The 20,661-nt window shown below is 37.2% G+C and overlaps 1 protein-coding gene across 1 annotated transcript; it reads right to left on the bottom strand.

Annotated features, from left to right (window-relative positions):
• Positions 1-6,247: 6,247 nt before the first annotated feature.
• Positions 6,248-7,274, bottom strand: LOC133252119 (olfactory receptor 2T6). The gene has a single exon (XM_061424837.1). The coding sequence runs from the start codon at positions 7,205-7,207 to the stop codon at positions 6,248-6,250; it is 960 nt and encodes a 319-aa protein (XP_061280821.1). The 5' UTR covers positions 7,208-7,274.
• Positions 7,275-20,661: the final 13,387 nt, after the last annotated feature.

The raw sequence follows: 20,661 nt of genomic DNA, 5'->3' as shown, positions 1-20,661 counted from the left end.
AAGTGAAAGTGAAGTTGCTCAGTCGTGTCCGACTCTTAGCGACCCCACGGACTGCAGCCCACCAGGCTCCTCTGTCCATGGGATTTTCCAGGCAAGAGTACTGGAGTGGGGTGCCATTGTAGATAAAAGTAAAAGATCATCATATAGTCCATTTTTTTTTTTTTAAAAAACATGAGTGCTGGTTACAAACATATCTGGAAATCTGGAGGAAAAAAGCAAAACCTGAGCATGTGTATGTTATAAAAAATTTCAAGATAATCCTGATATGCATCTGGATTTTAAAAAGTGATTACAGATTTTTCTATTCAGTTCAGCTCAGTTCATTTACTCAGTCATGTCTGATTTTTCTCGAGCCCATGGACTGCAGCACACCAGGCTTCCCTGTCCATCACCAACCCCCTGAGCTTGCTAAAACTCATGTCCATTGAGTTGGTGATGCCATCCAATCTTCTCATCCACTATTGTCCCATTCTCCGCTTGTGTTCAATCTTTCCCAGCATCGGGGTCTTTTCAAATGAGTCAGTTCTTCCCATCAGGTGGCCAAAGTGTTGGGGCTTCAGCTTCAGCATCAGTCCTTCCAATGAATATTCAGGACTGATTTCCTTTAGGATTGACTGGTTTGATCTTTTTGCAGTTCAAGAGGCTCTCAAGAGTCTTCTCCAATACCACAGTTCACAAGCATCAGTTCTTCGGCACTCAGCATTCTTTATGGCCCAACTCACATCCATATGTGACTACTGGAAAAACCATAGCTTTGATTAGATGTATCCTAGTTGGTAAAGTAATGTTTCTACTTTTTCTTAATATGCTGTGTAGGTGTGTCATAGCTTTTCTTCCAAGGAGCAAGCATCTTTTAATTTCATGGCTACAGTCACCATCTGCAGTGATTTTGGAGCCCAAGAAGATAAAGTCTGTCACTATTTCCATTGTTTCTCCATTCATTTACCTTGAAGTGATGGGACCGGATGTCATGATCTTCATTTTTTCAACATTGAGTTTTAAGCCAATTTTTTCACTCTGCTCTTTCACTATCATCAAGGGGTATTTTAGTTCCTCTTTGCTTTCTGCTATAAGGGTAGTGTCATCTGCATATCTGAGGTTATTTATATTTCTCCATGCTATCTTGATTTCAGCTTGTACTTCATACAGTTGGGCATTTCACATGATGTGCTCTGCATATAAGTTAAATAAGCAAGGTGACAACATACAGCCTTAATGTATTCCTTTCACAATTTGGAAGTAACAAATAGATTCAAGGGGATAGATCTGATATACAGAGTGCCTGAAGAACTATGGATGGAGGTTCATAACATTGTACAGGAGGAGGTGATCAAAACCATCCCCAAGAAAAAGAAATGAAAAAAGGCAAAATGGTTGTCTGAAGAGACCTTAAATATGGCTGAGAAAAGAAGAGAAGTGAAAGGCAAAGGAGGAAAGGAAAGATATACCCATCTGAATGCAGAGTTCCAAAGAATAGCAAGGAGAGATAAGAAAGCCTTCCTAAGTGATCAATGCAAAGAAACAATAGAATGGGAAAGACTAAAGATCTCTTCAAGAAAATTAGAGCTATCCAGGGAACATTTCATGCAAAGATGGGCATAAAAAAGGAGAGAAACAGTATGGAACTGAGATGCAGAAAATATTAAGAAGAGTTGGCAAGAATACACAGAAGAACTATACAAAAAAGATCTTAGTCACCTAGGTAACCATGATGATGTGATCATTAACCTTGAGTCAGACATCCTGGAGTTGAAGTCAAGTGGGCTTTAGGAAGCATTACTACGAACAAAGCTAGTGGAGGTGACGAAATTCCAGCTGACCTATTTCAAATACTAAACGATGATGCTGTGAAAATGCTGCACTCAATATGCCAGCAAATTTGGGAAACACAACAATGACCATAGGACTGGTAAATGTCAGTTTTCATTTCAATCCCAAAGAAGGGCAATGCCAAAGAATGTTCAAAGTACTGCACAATTGCACTCTTTTCACAGGCTAGCAAAGCAATTTTCAAAATTCTCGAAGCTAGGCTTCAATTGTATGTGAACCAAGAACTTCCAGTAGTTCAAGCTGGATTCAGAAAAAGCAGAGGAACCAGAGATCAAATTGCCAACACCTACTGGATCATAGAAAAAGAAAGAGAATTCCAGAAAAACATCTACTTCTGTTTCATTGACTACACTGAACCTTTTGACTGTGTGGATCACAACAAATTCTGGAAAATTCTTTAGGAGATGGGAATACCAGACCAGTTTACCTGCCTTGTGAGAAACCTGTATGCAGGTCAGGAAGCAGCAGTTAGAACCAGACATTGAACAATGGACTGGTTCAAAATTGGGAAAGGAGTATGTCAAGGCTATATATTGTCCTCCTGTTTATTTAATATATGCAGAGTATATCATGGGAAATACCAGGCTGAATGAAGCACAAGCTGGAATCAAGATTGCAGGGAGAAATATCAATAAACTCAGATATGGAGATACCATCCTTATGGCAGAAAGCAAGGAGGAACTAAAAAGCTTCTTGTTGAAAGTTTAAGATAAGAGTGAAAAAGCTGGCTTAAAACTTAACATTCAAAAAATGAAGAGCATGGCATCTGGCCCCATCCCTTCATGGCAAATAGATGGGGAAACAATGGAAACAGTAACAGATTTTATTTTGTTGGGCTCCAACATTATTGTGGATGATTACCGCAGTCTTGAAACTAAAAGATGCTTAGAAAGGCTGTGACACACCTAGACAGCATATTAAAAAGCAGAGACATTACTTTGCCAACAAAAGTCCGTCTAGTGAAAGACATGGTTTTTCCACTAGTCATGGATGGATATGAGAGTTGGACCATAAAGAAGGCTAAGTACAAAAATTGATGCTTGTGAACTGTGGTGCTGGAGAAGACTCTTGAGAATCCCTTGGTCTGAAAGGAGATCAAACCAGTCAATCCTATAGGAAATCAGTCCCAAATATTCACTGGAAGGACTGATGGTGAAGCTGAAGCTTCAATATTTTGACCACCTGATGTGAAAAGCCAACTCATTAGAAAGGACTCTGATGCTGGGAAAGATTGAAGGCAGGAGGAGAAAGGGATGACAGAGTACGAGACAGTTTCATGGCATCACCAACTCAATGGACATGAGTTTGAGCAAGCTCTGGAAGATGGTATAGGACAGGGAAGCCTGACATGATGCAGTCTATGGGGTCATGAAGAGTCAGACATGACTGAACAACTGAACAATAACAACAACAAATTTTGTCATTTTTCCAGAATGTTATATAGTTGGAATCATATATCACATAAGATTTTCAGATTTTTTTTTTTTCCAGTTAGTAATATACCTTGAAGATTCTTCCTTTACTTCATGGCTTATTGGATCATTTCTTTTCATTTTAATTTTTTGTTTTGTTTAATAATATTCAAGAGTACTGATATATCACACTTTACTTATCTGTTTATCTACTAAAGACATCTTGATTAATTATTGATGACTATGAAAAAATTGCTCCAAATGCAGTTTTTTGTTTATTATTATTTTTTAATGTCAGTAGGATAAATCCTGGGAAGCACTATTGCCAGATTATGTGGTAAGACTAGGCTTAGTTTTGTTGGAAACTGTCAAATTCTCTTCCACAGTGATTTGTCTTTACATTCCCACCAGCAATGAATGAAGCTTCCTGTATTTTACAGTAATTTTAATTGTAACCACTCTAATAAGTATGCAGTACTATCATATTGCTGTTTTAATTAGTACATTTTAAAAGTATGCATTAGTTACTCTGTCCCTAATTTCCTTACAAATTTATTTTTAATCCTTACAATTGGATTTTTTTAACCCATTATCAATCTTTCTTAGTATAATTAATAAAGCAGCATGCTTATATGTGTGAAGGATAGAAAGATGAATGATAAATGGGGTGATTTTTTTTTCTAAATCACAAATATTAGGAACATGAAAGGCAATTACCCTCATTACCAACAGAAAAAATAATGACCAGTGTTTATTGCATTTATCACATTGGCTGTTTCAAATCTTATAAGGAAAGCCATTATACTACCTCACTTCTCACAAAAGAGGAAATTGGGCCTTAGTTACATAGAGAATGGACAGAAGTTCACATGATCTTTAAAAATGGACCCCAAATTGATGTTCAGTTCTCAGGATCATTCCCCACCTCTTCTGACTTATTGTTTTCTTGTACCTCACTATCTACTGTGTTGGAAATTCTTCTTCCTAATGCCTAGCATGTGGTACTTTCCAAGCCAGGTGGACAAGATTGAAGGAGATGAACCTTCCAGAAAGAGAGCTTCAAAAAGGCTGCCTTTGGTAACAACTAAAACTCCCACTAAAATAAATGGAAGGAAGTCCACTTTCTTGGTTAGTCAGTCAAATCTACAGGGTCCAACATAAATTTTTCCATTTGGTTAAAAATTACCACTCAGTTCCTTTCTCCAGTGCAATAGGAGGTGTGCTTATGTTTACGATCATCAGTGTCTGTCAGAAGTAGAATATTACTGAACCCAGCTAGGGTTTTGAGAGCACAGAATCTGGCATAGCCTCATTACAGAGAAGGTTAAGAGGCTTGGGATTTGGTCCAGGTTTTTACAACTGAGTCTATAATTTAGGCTAAAGACATTATCTTTAGGGACCCAACATCCTAAAAAGAAATTATCTAAGTCATTTCCCTAGGAAATTTTTTTTTTGTTCCAACTTTGCAGATGGAAAGCCAATTATTTTCTTCCCAATTTGTAATGTTATACAATGTAAAACTTAGTACCATAGATGAGGAAAAATAGGCTGTCCACAATAGGCTGTGTTTACTTCTTTGGAATAAAAATATTCATACCACTATAATATCTAGAGTAGGATTCCAGAAATTTAATAATTCTGATGGATTGGAGTAAAAACTGAAAAGTGATTACTGAATTTACAAATTCATAAAGCACTCTTTTCTCTCCTGCCTATTACTCTGCCTTCTGATATAATGATTATTTACCATATAACATATGTAACATTATAGAATCCTTGCCCAGAAGAATATTAGTCTCTATTTCTGCAAAAACATGTGATTTATTTATTTTTTTCCAGCCCCAGATTTAGATAAGGGAGGAATGTTTTCAGTTGTTACTCAAAGAAAAGATATTTAACTTTTCTAAATCCTGGTGTGAGTTTATGTATGTATTTCCTTCGAAGTTTTATGATGCTATAGCTTCTTTTAAATGTTTGCACCTCTAACCTTTTCATAAACTCTGTCTATGATTCATTTAAACAACGTAATCAAAATTGCCATTCTTATGAGGTTCCTGAGAGTGGATAGAATTTGTAATATTAATCAGACAATTTGGGGCCCTTATATACATAAATTGCACTCATAGAATTGATATAAGCGAAGAATTAGAATGGGTGGCCACAAGGAAGAAATACTGTTGTTTATGAAAGCAAGCAGGACTCTGTGGGGACTTCCTGGGTACAAACGCCCCTCTGTGTGCTTTTTGTCATTTGTTGAAAAAGGCTCTAGTCTCCTAGGCTTTCCCTGAGTTCCAAAGAGCAAACTCACTACTAATTAGAGAAGTGAGTGAATTCAGAAACAAATGAAAGACAGAGAAGCAAGAAAATTAAAGGTAGCTGAAACACTAGTTCAACAGTAAAGCAAAATCACAGAACCACCAGTTCTTTCTCAAGTATTTAACCAAAACTTTGAGTCATTCTGTAGAAACAAAGAGCCCTGTCAAGGTAAAGAATGGTGATTACATGCTGACCCTAAGTGCGTGTGTCCTAGACTGATTGTAACCAGAAGGCTGGTGATCAAGATTTCTGAAACATCACCCTGTTACCTCACCGTCAACAAATCAGAAGAATGTCCATGAGCTAATCAGGTACCCTGTAATCCTCAACCCTAATGTTGCCTTTAAAAACTCTTGCCTAAAAGCCATCAGGGAGTTGTTTTGTTTTTCTTTTGAGCACTAGTTGTCCAGTGTTCTTACTTGATGCCCTTCAGTAAATGCTGTACTTTCCTTCACCACAACTTGGTGTCAGTAGATTGGCTGTTTGCACAGTGGGCAAGTAGATATGAGTTAGTTTGGTAACATTTATAACACTGGCATTATTCATGCATGGATGTTTCATCTTTTTGATAAAAGTATGGCTGATGTACTTTTTGGCATAACTGGCAGTGGTGGTTGCTGCAAGCATTATCTATATTATCCGTGGCAAAACCCCATACACTCCTGAGCAGACATGGAGGATTTAGACTGTCAGAATTCTCCCCTTGTCATAAAATGGGTCCCTAGACATCTTGCCAAAACCCTCTTAAAGGCCTCAGCCACATCCCTGTTTCTCAAACTGTAAATGAGAGGGTTTAACAAGGGGGTGATGATAGTGTAAAAGACAGAAAAGACCTTGTCTTTAGTTGGAGTGTGGTATGATTGGGGAAGCATATATGTGTACAGGGCAGCCCCATAGAATAAGATCACCACCATCATGTGTGAGGAGCAGGTGGCAAAAGCCTTCTTCTTCCCTTCTGCTGACTTCATCTGGTGCACTGTGATGAGCACTCCAGCGTAGGAAGCAATCACTACAGAGAAGGGGATCAGCAGCATCATGACACAGCAAATATACATCACCATTTCATAGGCAGCTTTGTCACCACAGGCCAGCCTCAGCATGGTGGGTGCCTCACAGAAGAAGTGGTTGATCTTGTGTGAAGCACAGAATGGTAGAGTCATTGTTATAGGGGTGAGGAGGAAGCTATCCAAAGCACCACCAAACCAAGAGCTGGCCAAGATCATCCAACAGACCCGATGGCTCATGAGGACAGGATAGCGGAGAGGGTTGCAGATGGCCACGTAGCGGTCATATGCCATGAGTCCCAGGAGGAAAAATTCGGCCCCTACAAAGCCCATATAGAGAAAGTATTGGGCTGTACAGGCAATAAAGGATATGGTTCTCTCACCCTCAAGGTAATCGGCCAGCATCTTGGGCACAATGGTGGAGATGTACATAATATCAATGAAGGAGAGGTGGCTGAGCAGGAAGTACATGGGGGTATGGAGGTGAGGGTCTATGTAGATCAGGAAGATCATGACCCCATTAACTATTATGGCCATGAAGAAGATGGCACAAATGATGCTGAAAAGGAAGCCAGAGGCTTTGTTGTTAGTGAAGAGCCCTGCAAGGGTGAAGTCACTGGAAAAGGTCTTATTATTTCCATTCATGGTTTTGAGTTAGACCTGGAGGCATAAGAAGAGAAATATGGGGTCAATGAAAATTGCAGTAGATAAGATGAACCATTAAAAATGTCTATGTAAGTATGATTAAATTAAAATTATTTATACACTAATGTCAATTGTTTTATGTGGGGCAGATTTGCGGTTTATTCTGTCTTGGAAATTTCTTCTTGTTGAAGAGCAATTTTAATGTTAGGTACCATGGCATGAAGACAAATGATCATTTGGAAATTTATCCTTGATTTAAGGGAGTTTGTTATTTTAGAATATGGGCTATAGATAAGATTTTCTCCTGGAGTTGGCTCCACTTGTTTGAAATATGGATACAACTGAAAAACAATTGAGTCAATTGATTCAGTTCAAATAAACATACAGTTCAGTAAGAGGTTTCGTTGATATGAGAATTTTTGTGACAACTTTAAAGCCAATCAGTGTCATCAAAAAACAACCATTAAGTTGTAGCTATGACTGTAGATTTTGAAGTATTGAGTTGGATCACAGCATTGTTCATATGACCATTGAATGACAGTCATTTGCTTTTTCATTCATTTGTTGATTCCTCAGCCACTCATACGCTAACCTTTATTCATGGAGAATAACTTTTGCAGTGTTCTAAGCTCTAGAGAAATTGTTGTAAACAAAAGAGGAATGTCTCATATGACTTATGGCTCTAATTGTGACAGAGAGTAAACCAAAGGAAAATGATGGTGCTAGATAATGAGAAATGCTTCATTAACATGGATAAAATAGGATAACAAATGAGAGTAGACAGGTGAAGATTTGAGGGAAAGTTGTTCCTGCATAATAAATAGCAAATTTAAGAGTCCTAAAGCATAAAGGAGTTTGTTATGTTCGGGACAGTTCATGCAGAGCATTGCATCATGCATGAGTCGGGTAGTAAGGTATTTGAAGCAAGATTCTTAAGATGTTTGGACCAAGGTAAAGAGGTCAACAATAAACTGTGGTAAATTCTGAAAGAGTTGGGAATACCAGACCACCTGACCTGCCTCTTGAGAAACCTATATGCAGGTCAGGAAGCAACAGTTAGAACTGGACATGGAACAAAAGACTGGTCCCAAATAGGAAAAGGAGTACATCAAGGCTGTACATTGTCACTCTGCTTATCTAACTTCTATGCAGAGTACATCATGAGAAACGCTGGGCTGGAAGAAGCACAAGCTGGAATCAAGATTGCCTGAAGAAATATCAATAACCTCAGATATGCAGATGACATCGCCCTTATGGCAGAAAGTGAAGAGGAACTAAAAAGCCTCTTGATGAAAGTGAAAGCGGAGAGTGAAAAAGTTGGCTTAAAGCTCAACATTCAGAAAACAGAAATCATGGCATCTGGTCCTATCACTTCATGGGAAATAGATAGGGAAACAGGGAAACAGTGTCAGACTTTATTTTTTGGGCTCCAAAATCACTGCAGATGGTGACTGCAGCCATGAAATTAAAAAACACTTACTCCTTGGAAGGAAATTTATGACCAACCTAGATAGCATAATGAAAAGCAGAGACATTACTTTGCCAACAAAGGTCTGTCTAGTCAAGGATATGGTTTTTCCAGTGGTCATGTATGGATGTGAGAGTTGGACTGTGAAGAAAGCTGAGTGCTGAAGAATTGATGCTTTTGAACTGTGGTGTTGGAGAAGATTCTTGAGAATCCCTTGGACTGCAAGGAGATCCAACCAGTCCATTCTGAAGAAGATCAGCCCTGGGATTTCTTTGGAAGGGATGATGCTAAAGCTGAAACTCCAGTACTTTGGGCACCTCATGCAAAGAGTTGACTCATTGGAAAAGACTCTGATGCTGGGAGGGATTGGAGGCAGAAGGAGAAGGGGACGACAAAGGATGATATGGCTTGATGGCATCACTGACTCAATGAACATGAGTCTGAGTGGACTCTGGGAGTTGGTGATGGACAGGGAGGCCTGGTGTGCTGCGATTCATGGGGTCACAAAGAGTCGGACTTGACTGAAAGACTGAACTGAACTGACTGAAAGAGGTCAAAAGCTTTTTCTAAATATCTGTAGAACTGAGATGCCATTTCCATTTGTAATCATTTGTATAACATTTAAACATATGTTCATTCTGATTATTTTTGTTGTTTCCCTTTTGTGCAGTTGAGCCTGTTATTTTTTCCCCCTTGATTCTGCAATTTTGTGGACCTTGAAGGCTTTACAAGAGGAGAATCTCCATCCAAGTTAGTTTGGGGCAGTCCGGGTTATGTCTTCTGTCTCTGGGTCCCCTCTAGTTGAGCATGTGTCCTGACTCCTTTCACTATCAAGAGCATTCTGATTTGGTCAGTCATACTCCTTAGAGATAATACCTGAAAGAAGTGTCTGAAGAACCATGCAGAGTAGAGGACAAGTAAAAGAAATCCCCAGCAAAAGGAAATCCACACTCTGGGTGGTACATTTATGTACTGACTATATAATGAGAAGAAGAGAATTCTTTAAAAAAATTCCTCATTAGATTTACCATCCTTCAAACATCAAATATAATTTTTGAAATATTTGGACAGAATATTAAGCCCTGTGCAATGTTATACTACAAAAAAGGGTAAATGATGTGACCATAAATGGACAGGATTACAGTCAGTTTCCTCACCTAGGAATGATATTTTGGGGTAAGACGTCTCTATGATTCCTTAATCTATGATTAAGGGTGATCCTTTCTTAACCATACAAGGTGTTTTCCTCTGTTTCTTCATCTGCTCTGTAGTGAAAGAAACAAGACAGTTTTCAAGGACTACATCAGTTAGTACAATCCATTTCTTAGTTTGGTAACTAGAATGTGTTATGTGCTTAATAAAAGCTATTGTCAATACTATTAGATACATACATACTGTCAATAATATATAAATCCAAAAGGAAGATATTCTGAAATATGTTAATAGAAATATACACTAATATATATCTCAATATTATATAGATGAAAGAAAGTTGAGAAATAAGAATAGAAAAGAAACTACAAACTATTACTTATAGTGAACACTGAATTCACCTTAAATAAACATGTTTAAAAAGAATGTAAATATGATTGAAAACTTGAATAGAATTCAAAATAATGCTTAACATCAAAGTAATATTACAAGGTCTGAAAGTATTATGCAAAAAATATATATAAAACATACTTAATTTACATAGAATAAAATTATGAAGTACCAAAAAGTAGCTTGCATTCATTCACTCATTCAAATATTTATTGTGAACTACTGATCTAAGAGCTGATGATACAGCAGCAGTGCTCCCTTTCCTTTGGAACATATATTCAAATTGAAGGAGCCATTGATAAATAAATAAATATAAAATTATCAAGAGTCCAGCACTTTCTCCCTCAGTAAATGAGCCAGAGATGATAGATTTTCACTCATGATTGGCACAAAAAAGAGAACTATAAGGGTAAGAACATTTCTGAAAAGCACTAACAGAATCAGTACTAGTATTAAAACAAAGGAATATGTGTGTGTTCTAAAACACTGAAAATTATGAAATAAAAACACATAATATAAAAATGCAGGAGGTAAAGGCATATACCAAGATAGGATAGAAAACAGTTATTTTAATAACAACATCATGAGGGACAAATACTTTTAAAGAGAAGTTTCACTCTCACTAAGAAAACAAATCAGAAAAAGTTAAAAACAAAAGAATGATAGACTTAATAGATGCAAAAAAGAAGTGACAAGTATACAGAGACATCATACTGAATGAAGTAAATCAGACAGATAAAGATGGATATCATATGATACTGCTTATATGTGGAACCTATATAAAGGGAATAATTGAATTTATCTATGAAACGAAAATAGAGTTATAGATACAGAAAACAAACTTATGGCTATCAGGAGGTAAGTAGGAGGGATAAACTTGGAGATTGGGATTCACATATATTCACTATTATATATAAATAGATAACTATTAAAAACCTGCTGAATAGTAAAGGGAACTCTATTCTACACTCTGTAATAGTCTATGTGGGGAAAAAATCTGGGAAAAAAAAGTGGACATATGTATTTGTATAACTGATTCACTTTGCTGTACACCTGAAACTAACATGATGTTGACCTTGTAAATCAATTATACACTGATAAAATTTTTAAAAAGGCATAGAGTGACTTAGATGGAGAATATACTAAAGACAAGTTTAGTAAGTACAATTGGCCATCATGTGGTTAATTATTCTTAAGTAAAAATAAAAGGACAAAGGCTCTAAAAAGAATGTAATTTATATCAGTATTATAAATGGAAAAAAGATAATTCTTCCATTCATTTTAAATAGAGATGCTTTAGCAGAATGTAAGCTATTTTACATACATTGGATAAACAAAAGTCCTACTGTGTAGTACAGGGAACTATATTCAATATCCTATGATAAAACATAATGGAAAAGAATATTGACAAAAGAAAGTAACTGAATCACCTTGATGCATAGCAGAAATTAAAACAACTCTGTAAAACAACTATAAAATTAAATCAATTAAAACAACTATACTTCAATAAAAAAGAGGGGAAAAAAAATGAGGTGCTTTATATGCTCAATATGTTCAATTTGTTTTCAAGGGATTATGTCAAAGTAAAGTATATTAGAACTCTAAAATAATAGCAAGTTTATATCTAATTTAAAATATTTGAACATATGGCTCAAAAACTATTCAGGGCAAAAAGTTCAAAGCTCAAAGATGTACTTAAATCAAACGTAATGTGCATGGAAGCCTATAGGACATAGCCAAAGAGTTAGACAATATTTTATAGTACTTAATGCATATTTTATAAAAAATATGTGGGGTAAACAAAGATTTAACCCAATTAGTTAGAAATAAATCCACAAAATAAATTTAAATAAGAGGAAGAGAAATTAAAACTTCAAATTAAGTATTAATGGATTCTAAAATATGTACACTGATTATACAAAGAACTGATTCTTTGAAACTGAAACAAATAAACCAACTTCTGGCTATGCTAAAGAAAGTTGAAAAGAAAAAGCACAAAAGTTTACTAAGAATAAGAAAAATAATCTAACCACACATATGAGAAAAGTGAAATATGTAATTGAAGAAAGTAGGGAAAACCACTAGACAATTCAGGTACTGCCTAAATCAAATCCCTTATAATTATACAGTGGAAGTGAGAAATAGATTTAAGGGACTAGATCTGATAGACAGAGTGCCTGATGAACTATGGGCAGAGGTTCATGACATTGTATAGGAGACAGGAATCAAGACTGTCCCCAAGAAAAAGAAATCCAGAAAAGCAAAATGGCTGTCTGAGGAGGCCTTACAAATAGCTGTGAAAAGGGAAGCCAAAAGCAAAGGAGAAAAGGAAAGATATACCCACTTGAACGCAGAGTTCCAAATAATAGCAAGGAGAAATAAGAAAGCCTTCCTCAGCAATCGATGCAAAGAAATAGAGGAAAACAATAGAGTGGGAAAGACTAAAGATCTCTTCAAGAAAGTTAGAGATACCAAGGGAACATTTCATGCAAAGATGGGCTCAATAAAGGACAGAAATTGTATAGACCTAAAAGGAGCAAAAGATATTAAGAAGAGGTGGCAAGCATACACAGAAGAACTATACAGAAAAGATCTTCACAGCCCAGATAATCACAATGGCATGATCACTCACCTAGAGCCAGACATTCTGGAATGTGAAGTCAAGTGGGCCTTAGAAAGCATCACTATGAACAGAGCTAGTGGAGGTGATGGAATTCCAGGTGAGCTATTTCAAATCCTGAAAGATGATGCTGTGAAAGTGTTGCACTCAATATGCCAGCAAATTTGGAAAACTCAGCAGTGGCCACAGGACTGGAAAAGGTCAGTTTTCATTCCAATCCCTAAGAAAGGCAATGCCAAAGAATGCTCAAACTACCACACAATTGCACTTACCTCACATGCTAGTAAAATAATGCTCAAAATTCTCCAATCCATGCTTCAGCAATATATGAACTATGAACTTCCAGATGTTGAAGCTGGTTTTAGAAAAGGTAGAGGAACCAGAGATCAAATTTCCAACATCCACTGGATCATTGAAAAAGAAAGAGAGCTCCAGAAAAACATCTATTTCTGATTTATTGACTATGCCAAAGCCTTTGACTGTGTAGATCACAATAAACTGTGGAAAATTCTGAAAGAGATGGGAATACCAGACCACCTGACCTGCCTCTTGAGAAACCTGTATGCAGGTCAGGAAGCAACAATTAGAACTGGACATGGAACAACAGACTGGTTCCAAATAGGAAAAGGAGTACCTCAAGGCTGTATATTGTCACCCTGCTTATTTAACTTATATTTTGAGTACATCATGAGAAACGCTGGGCTGGAAGAAGCACAACCTGGAATCAAGATTGCTGGGAGAAATATCAATAACCTCAGATATGCAGATGACACCACCCTTAAGGCAGAAAGTGAAGAGGAACTAGAAAGCCTCTTGATGAAAGTGAAAGAGGAGAGTGAAAAAGTTGGCTTAAAGCTCAACATTCAGAAAATGAAGATCATGGCATCTGGTCCTATCACTTCATGGGAAATAGATGGGGAAACAGTGGAAACAGTGGCTGACTTTATTTTTCTGGGCTCCAAAATCACTGCAGATGGTAATTGCAGCCATGAAATTAAAAGATGCTTACTCCTTGGAAGAAAAGTTATGATCAACCTAGACAGCATATTAAAAAGCAGAGGCATCACTTTGCCAACAGAGGTCCATCTAGTCAAGGCTATGATTTTTCCAGTAGTCGTGTATTGATGTGAGATTTGGACTATAAAGAAAGCTGAGCACCGAAGAATTGATGCTTTTGAACTGTGGTGTTGGAAAAGACTCTTGAGAGTCCCTTGGATTGCAAGGAGATCCAACCAATCCATCCTAAAGCAGATCAGTCCTGGGTGTTCATTGGAAGGACTGATGCTGAAGCTGAAACTGATATTTTGGCCACCTCATGTGAAGAGCTGACTCATTGGAAAAGACCCTGATGCTGGGAAAGATTGAAGGCAGGAGGAGAAGGGGATGACAGAGGATGAGATGGTTGGATGGCATCACCGACTCAATGGACATGAGTTTGGGTAAAACTCTGGGAGTTGGTGATGGAAAGGGAGGCCTGGCATGCCGCGGTTCATGGGGTCACAAAGAGTTGGACACCACTGAGCAACTGAACTGAACTGAAGTGAAATATGTATAGCTTAAGATGTTATTCAACATTATATTTATACAGTGGAAATTTTAATGGAGATTATTTAAAATAAATATTACATCTTTTTACATATGTATATTTAACTATCCATACCTGTATCAGGAAGATCCCTTGGAGGAGGAAATTGCAACCCACTCCTTTTTTCATACCTGAAAAAAGTCATGGACAGATGAGTCTGGTGGGTTACAGTCTATGGGGTTGAAAAGAGTCAGACACGACTGAGCAACTGAACAAAAACAAACAGTAGCTTCTGAAAACAAAGCCCCTTGTAATTATAAGCTAATTTCACTCTTAAAAGTAGATTAAAACATTTACTAAATTATATTAGTTATTGAATACAGAAATACATTAAGACATATTTGCCAGCCTGTTCATATAAACCCACTCCTACTTAAAAACCTTCAAGTGTCTGCATTGTTTGTGAGCTAAAGATAAAAGTCCTTAATATGGCTTGTTGTTGTTCAGTCCCTCAGTCGTGTCCGATTCTTTGTGACCCCATGGACTGCAGTGCCACGCTCTCCTGTCTTTCACCATCTCCCGGAGCTTGCTCAAAACTCATGTATAGGGGAGGGTGGGGAAAGGGGGAAAAAAAAAAAAAAAACTCATGTATATTGAGTCGTGAGAGACGCTCAAGCTCATGTCCATTTACGTGGTTTATCTGGCTCTCAGTGGATTGAATCCTCAGCCTGCTGCTGTCTACTGCTCTGCCAACTCCTGGCACTTGCCTCCCAGAAAATAGCCTAATTCAGGAGCTCCCTCTGCTTGGAGCATAAGTCTCCCCTTTTCATCAAAAGCCTTTCAGTGTCTCTTTTGTCAGCTCATGCATATGTTTTCTTCAGAAACAAACCTCTCCGGAGTCAGTATTAGCTAAAATGCCCTGTTTGTGTTTGCGTGCTCAGTCAGGTACAACTCTTTGCGACGCCATGGACTGCAGCCTGTCTGGCTCCTCTATTTATAAGATTTTCCAGGCAAGAATACTGGAATGGTTTGTCATTTCCTTCTCCAGGGAATTTTCCTGATCCAAGGATCGAACCTGGATCTCTCGCATCTCCTGCATTGGCAGGCAGATCCTTTACCTCTGCACCACCGGGAAGCCCATAAAATGCCCTAATGATGTTAACATATGTGTTCATAGTATCAACAAAATTTGAACAAAATATTTGTTCATAATATTAACAGAAATAAGGAAATAGCTAGCAATTTCTAAACATGAAGAAGAGTGTGAAGCTAATAAAATGCAATTCTAATTAAAATCTCAATAGGAATTCTTTTCTCTGGAAACTTGACAGAATGATTCTAAATTTGATCCAATATAATGAGTGTGTGTCACTTGTCCAGAGCAGAATGATGCTAAAATTGATAGTACTGTCACCTCTGTGGGACCAAAGTAAAACACAGATACTGAACAAGTAGTTAGAAAAGTGTGCTCAGAAATAAACATTCCTAACCCCTTTCATAGATAAGTAAATGAACAAACAAATAAAACACCTCATAGCACATAAATCAATGTTGCATGTAAGAAGTTTTAAAACAGAAAAGATGGATTTCACAATATGTATAAGAAGATGAAAGAAAACAAAATATGTCACCCCCAAATATGCCTCTTTGACATAAACATTGTGAACTGAAGTTAATTTAAGAGCAGCAAACTCAGGAAAAGCTCTTTCTTTTCTGCATAAAAGCTAGATACAAATTCTGTTACTGGAGACAGACTCTTATAACTCAAAGAAAACACCAAAGGAAATTTCAAACAAGCCTTACTCTGTTATTTTCTATTATATTTCCTCCTTTATATGTACCTTCCCACAGGCATCAATCCTGAATATTCATTGGACAGATCTATGTTGAAGCTGAAGCTCCAATACTTTGGCCACCTGATGCAAAGAGCTGACTCATTAAAAAAGACCTGATGCTGGGAAAGATTGAAAACAGGAGAAGAAGGCAACAGAGGATGAGATGATTGGATGACATCATTGATTCAGTGGACATGAACTTGGGCAAACTCTGGGAGATAGTGAAGGACAGGGATGCCTGGCTCACAAAGAACTGGACACAACTTGACAACTGAACAACAACAGGTTACTATTCATGGAGACATCAAACTGCTTCCCTTTGTCTTATTTTCTCTACAAATGTATTTGTTCTTTGCTGAAGATGCTATATGGCACAGTTCTAAGCCATCAACTGCCTTGAGTTACTTTTTTTGCTGAGTTTTCTTCCACGCATTGTAAGCTGCATGTATTAACAGCTGTTTTTCTTTTATTAATCTGTCTCTTTGCCAAAGAACCTCAGCTGAACACGTAACATTTGTAGAGGTAATGTTTTCTCCCCTACAGAGACAACAAAATTGCAATTTAGAGATGAATAAAACTTTCCTTTTAAGCTCATGATCCTTAGCCCAGGTGGCTCAAAAACTTAAAAAACACTTTTATAAAATGAAACATTTTGTATAATGTTTGAAACTCTAATAAATACATTGTTTTGTAATCAGAAAAGATATATTTAAACAATAATAGTAACATTTAGCAGAGAAGGCAATAGTACCCCACTCCAGTACTCTTGCCTGGAAAATCCCATGGAGGGGGGAGCCTGATGGGCTGCAGTCCATGGGGTCGCTAAGAGTCGGACACCACTGAACAACTTCACTTTCACTTTTCACTTTCATGCATTAGAGAAGGAAATGGCAACTCACTCCAGTGTTCTTGCCTGGAGAATCCCAGGGACGGGGGAGCTGGTGGGCTGCCGCCTATGGGGTCGCATAGAGTTGGACACGACTGAAGTGATTTAGCAGCAGCAGCAACATTTAGGACTTTCACTGGAGGAAATGAGCTTAGGAGCTGCCAGTGTGAGTGCAAATTAAATTACCTGGAAGTGTTTGGAAATATTTACCAATTTTTAAAAAATTTATCTTATCTCCTTTTTATTAATTTATTCTAAGGAAAAACACAGTATGAAGATGTGAGTATATGGGAAAGTTTTAAACTAATTATTGCTTTTGATAGGGAGAAAATAAGCAGAAAACAATCTAAATGATCAAGACTACGGGATTGACAAAATTAAACATTATGGTCCTTACTTTGAAACCACTGATAATAATGACATAGGTTAGTTGGATTGAATATAAATATTTTTGAATAAAAAAAATGATTACTATCCCTTTTCAGAAGTTATGTATAAGCATAGAAAAAATTGGTCACCCATAGTTGATATAGTGAGTTTTGCATTGAGTTAGAGAAGAATAAAACCAAGGGCAGAAATCAGATCAAGGCAGAAGAGCAATCCAGAGGATGTGCTGAACTGGAGATTGAAGAATCAGGAAGATACTTTACTAGGGCATCCTAGAATCTGGTTTGTTTTATGTATAGAATACTATGAACTTTGTATTTTATGCCTTTACAAATAAGATAGACTAGACCTGTTGGTCAGAGTTCCAGAACACCTTAAATCTCTGTGATGCTCTCAAATTTCTGACAATGGAGAACACTGCTCCCTACTTGCCTCTATGACATATCTTCAACTAGCTTTCAGAACTTCTGGCAGCCTGCCTAATGCTTGCATTTGTTATGTATTTCTGTCTTCCCAACTACAATATGAACTATTTGAAGGTAGAGTCATTGTCTAAATAGTTTTTATATTCATGGGCAATAGCACAGTCTTTCATATATTATGAGTGCATGCATGTGGCTTCAGTGGCTTCAGTTGTTTCTGACTCTTTGCAACCCCATGGACTGTAGCCCACCAGGCTCCTCTGTTCATGGGATTATCCCAGCAGGAATACTGGAGTGCTTTGCCTTTTCCTCCTCCAGAAGATCTCCTTGGTCTAGGGATCAAACCTGCTTCTCGTGCAGCTCCTTCATTGGTAGGCAGATTCTTTACCACTGAGCCACCTGGGAAGTTTCATATGTTAAGTGGTCTATATGTCAATAGATTACTCCTAAAATTTAATGACTCCTATGCTTAATATTGGGGGCTTCCCAGGTGGCACAGTGGTAAAGAATCCACCTGTCAATGCAGAAGGCACAAGAGACACAGATTGGATCCCTGGATTGGGAAGATTCCCCTGGAGTAGGTAATAGCAATCCACTCCAGTATTCTTGCCTGGAAAATTGCACAGCCAGTGGAGACTGGCAAGCTACAGTCCATGGGGTTGAGAAGAGTCAGACATGACTGAGCATGCATGCAAGCATGCTTAATATTTTCCCAATTACAGGTTATACACAAGGGCACAAAAGGTATGAATATTCACTTTTATATCCTCTATGATCTCACACTGCATCAAATAGTCTTACTTTGAAGAACTCTTAAATAAGAATAAAACTAGTCTCTGGAAAAGAATGAAAGATCAAGACACCAATCAGACAGGTGACGCTGTCAACCATTTGTTCCCGTCTAACATCAAAGAGTGCATTATATACATTCACTTTAAACACAGCCTAACAACATGTAACCAATCAATATCCACAGCCATTAGTGAAGAGTGCTCCCATCTTCTAGATACTGTTGCTTGATATGTCCAAACTGGTTCATAAAATGCAATCAATAAAATCAGTCCAAGAAATAGTGACTCACTCAGTCACAGTGCTAGCAGGATGATTTACCATTTGATCACCTTTTTTTTTTTTTTTGAAAAAGTTATGTTTATTCTAAACAAGTATGTGGATAATTTGTAGCTGAAGCAACAGAAAATCTGAGGTCTTTCCCAGATGTGTCTCTGATTATTTATGCCCAAATGCTGACTCTACAATATTTAACTGTATATATTTCATTTTTACCTCAAAAAAAAAAAAAAAAAAAAAAGGTCTTTGTGCTTACTGAGTATTTTGACAGTGTTGTGAAACAGTTTAGTAGCCTTTTTTTTTTTTTTTTTTAGGTTTAACTACTAGATTTTTGTCCACAATTTTGGGTTTATGTGATTCGGTCAAAGTTGTTTGCCTCTGTATTCCTTTCCTCCATTTCCAATTCAGTCTTCTTAAGGTAAAACATCCTATTTCCTCACACTTTCACCAAAATTTCTACTTTCCAATATTATTCAGTTTAATTATTTTTCACCACCTAAGTCTCTATGCTTGAAACTTATAAGATAGCAAGTCTGTGGAAAATGAACTTGCATGAAACATCTAAACTGTCACAAATCAGTAACCTTTCTTAGCAATTCTTCCTGTCCCCCATACATGTTATCCGAGAGAGCCAAGTGGCTTTCTTACCCTGAGCATGGAGGTGATGTCAGTATATCGCTTACAGGTATAATATATCTAGAGAGAGGAATATTAGTTATAGGCAAGGTTGGTTATGGACAATATCACAAAAGATAAGACCTTAGCAACTAAAAGATAAAACGAAACCTCCTTGGTTTTCTTTTCTGTCTCCATATTGGCTTCTTTTCTTCTTTGATAAGATGACGGGAAATCCAGGCTGAAAAGCTCAAAGCATCAAAAAGGAGATTGTTAGTTAGAACTATGTAAAGATGACGGTATAGCTGAAGCCATGGATTTCATTTCAGTGCCTCCAACATGTTGGGGCACACAGCAGAAGGGACTCAGAGGGGAGACTTTATGTAACTTAAAGAATAACACCATAACCACCCTGAGATTTCTCATGGAGAGATCTCCTTCTAAGAATCCAGAGGGGATATCAATTAAACTGGTTCTGGTTAAAACTGAAAAGTTTACTCAAAATGTCTAAATGGCAAGCAAATTATGTGCTCTAAAACTGAAGTGATTATGCTGAATTCTATTTTTTTTTTTTTCAATTATCAACTTGAGAACAACTGTTTTCTGAATGTTTCATCACAAGCTTCCTTATGTTTTTCACTTCCCTAGAGACCAAATTAGCAATAGTGGGAATAGTGCCAAAGGAAAGAGAAGTTTTTTATGTGATCATTTTTTAAATCACTCTACTAACAATCATGAACTCTAATTTTTTTACTGTTTTTTTTTCCATGAAGAAACCTCCTGTAAAGTAAAAATCCAAGGATGAAAATGATTGTTGTCAAATCCTCTTGAGTATCTGACCAGACATCAAGTTAATGAAAAGGGCTTCATCCTAAATTAGAACTTAAGAATTAAATTTTGCTTTACAATGTTGAGTTGGTTTCTACCATAGCAAAATTCATGTAAAAATTTGAAAAACATATGCACTACTTCATCTCTTAAGTATATAAGCAGTGTGTGTCAGTCAGTTAGATAGTTTAGATATGCTTTTTTTTTTTCTGGGAACATCAGACTCTTGAGGTCTGGGATGAATACTACCTGTGTCTT

This window comes from Bos javanicus, chromosome 7 (assembly GCF_032452875.1).
Source record: "Bos javanicus breed banteng chromosome 7, ARS-OSU_banteng_1.0, whole genome shotgun sequence".
Lineage (NCBI taxonomy): Eukaryota > Metazoa > Chordata > Mammalia > Artiodactyla > Bovidae > Bos > Bos javanicus.
This window is presented reverse-complemented; position numbering and strand designations above follow the sequence as displayed.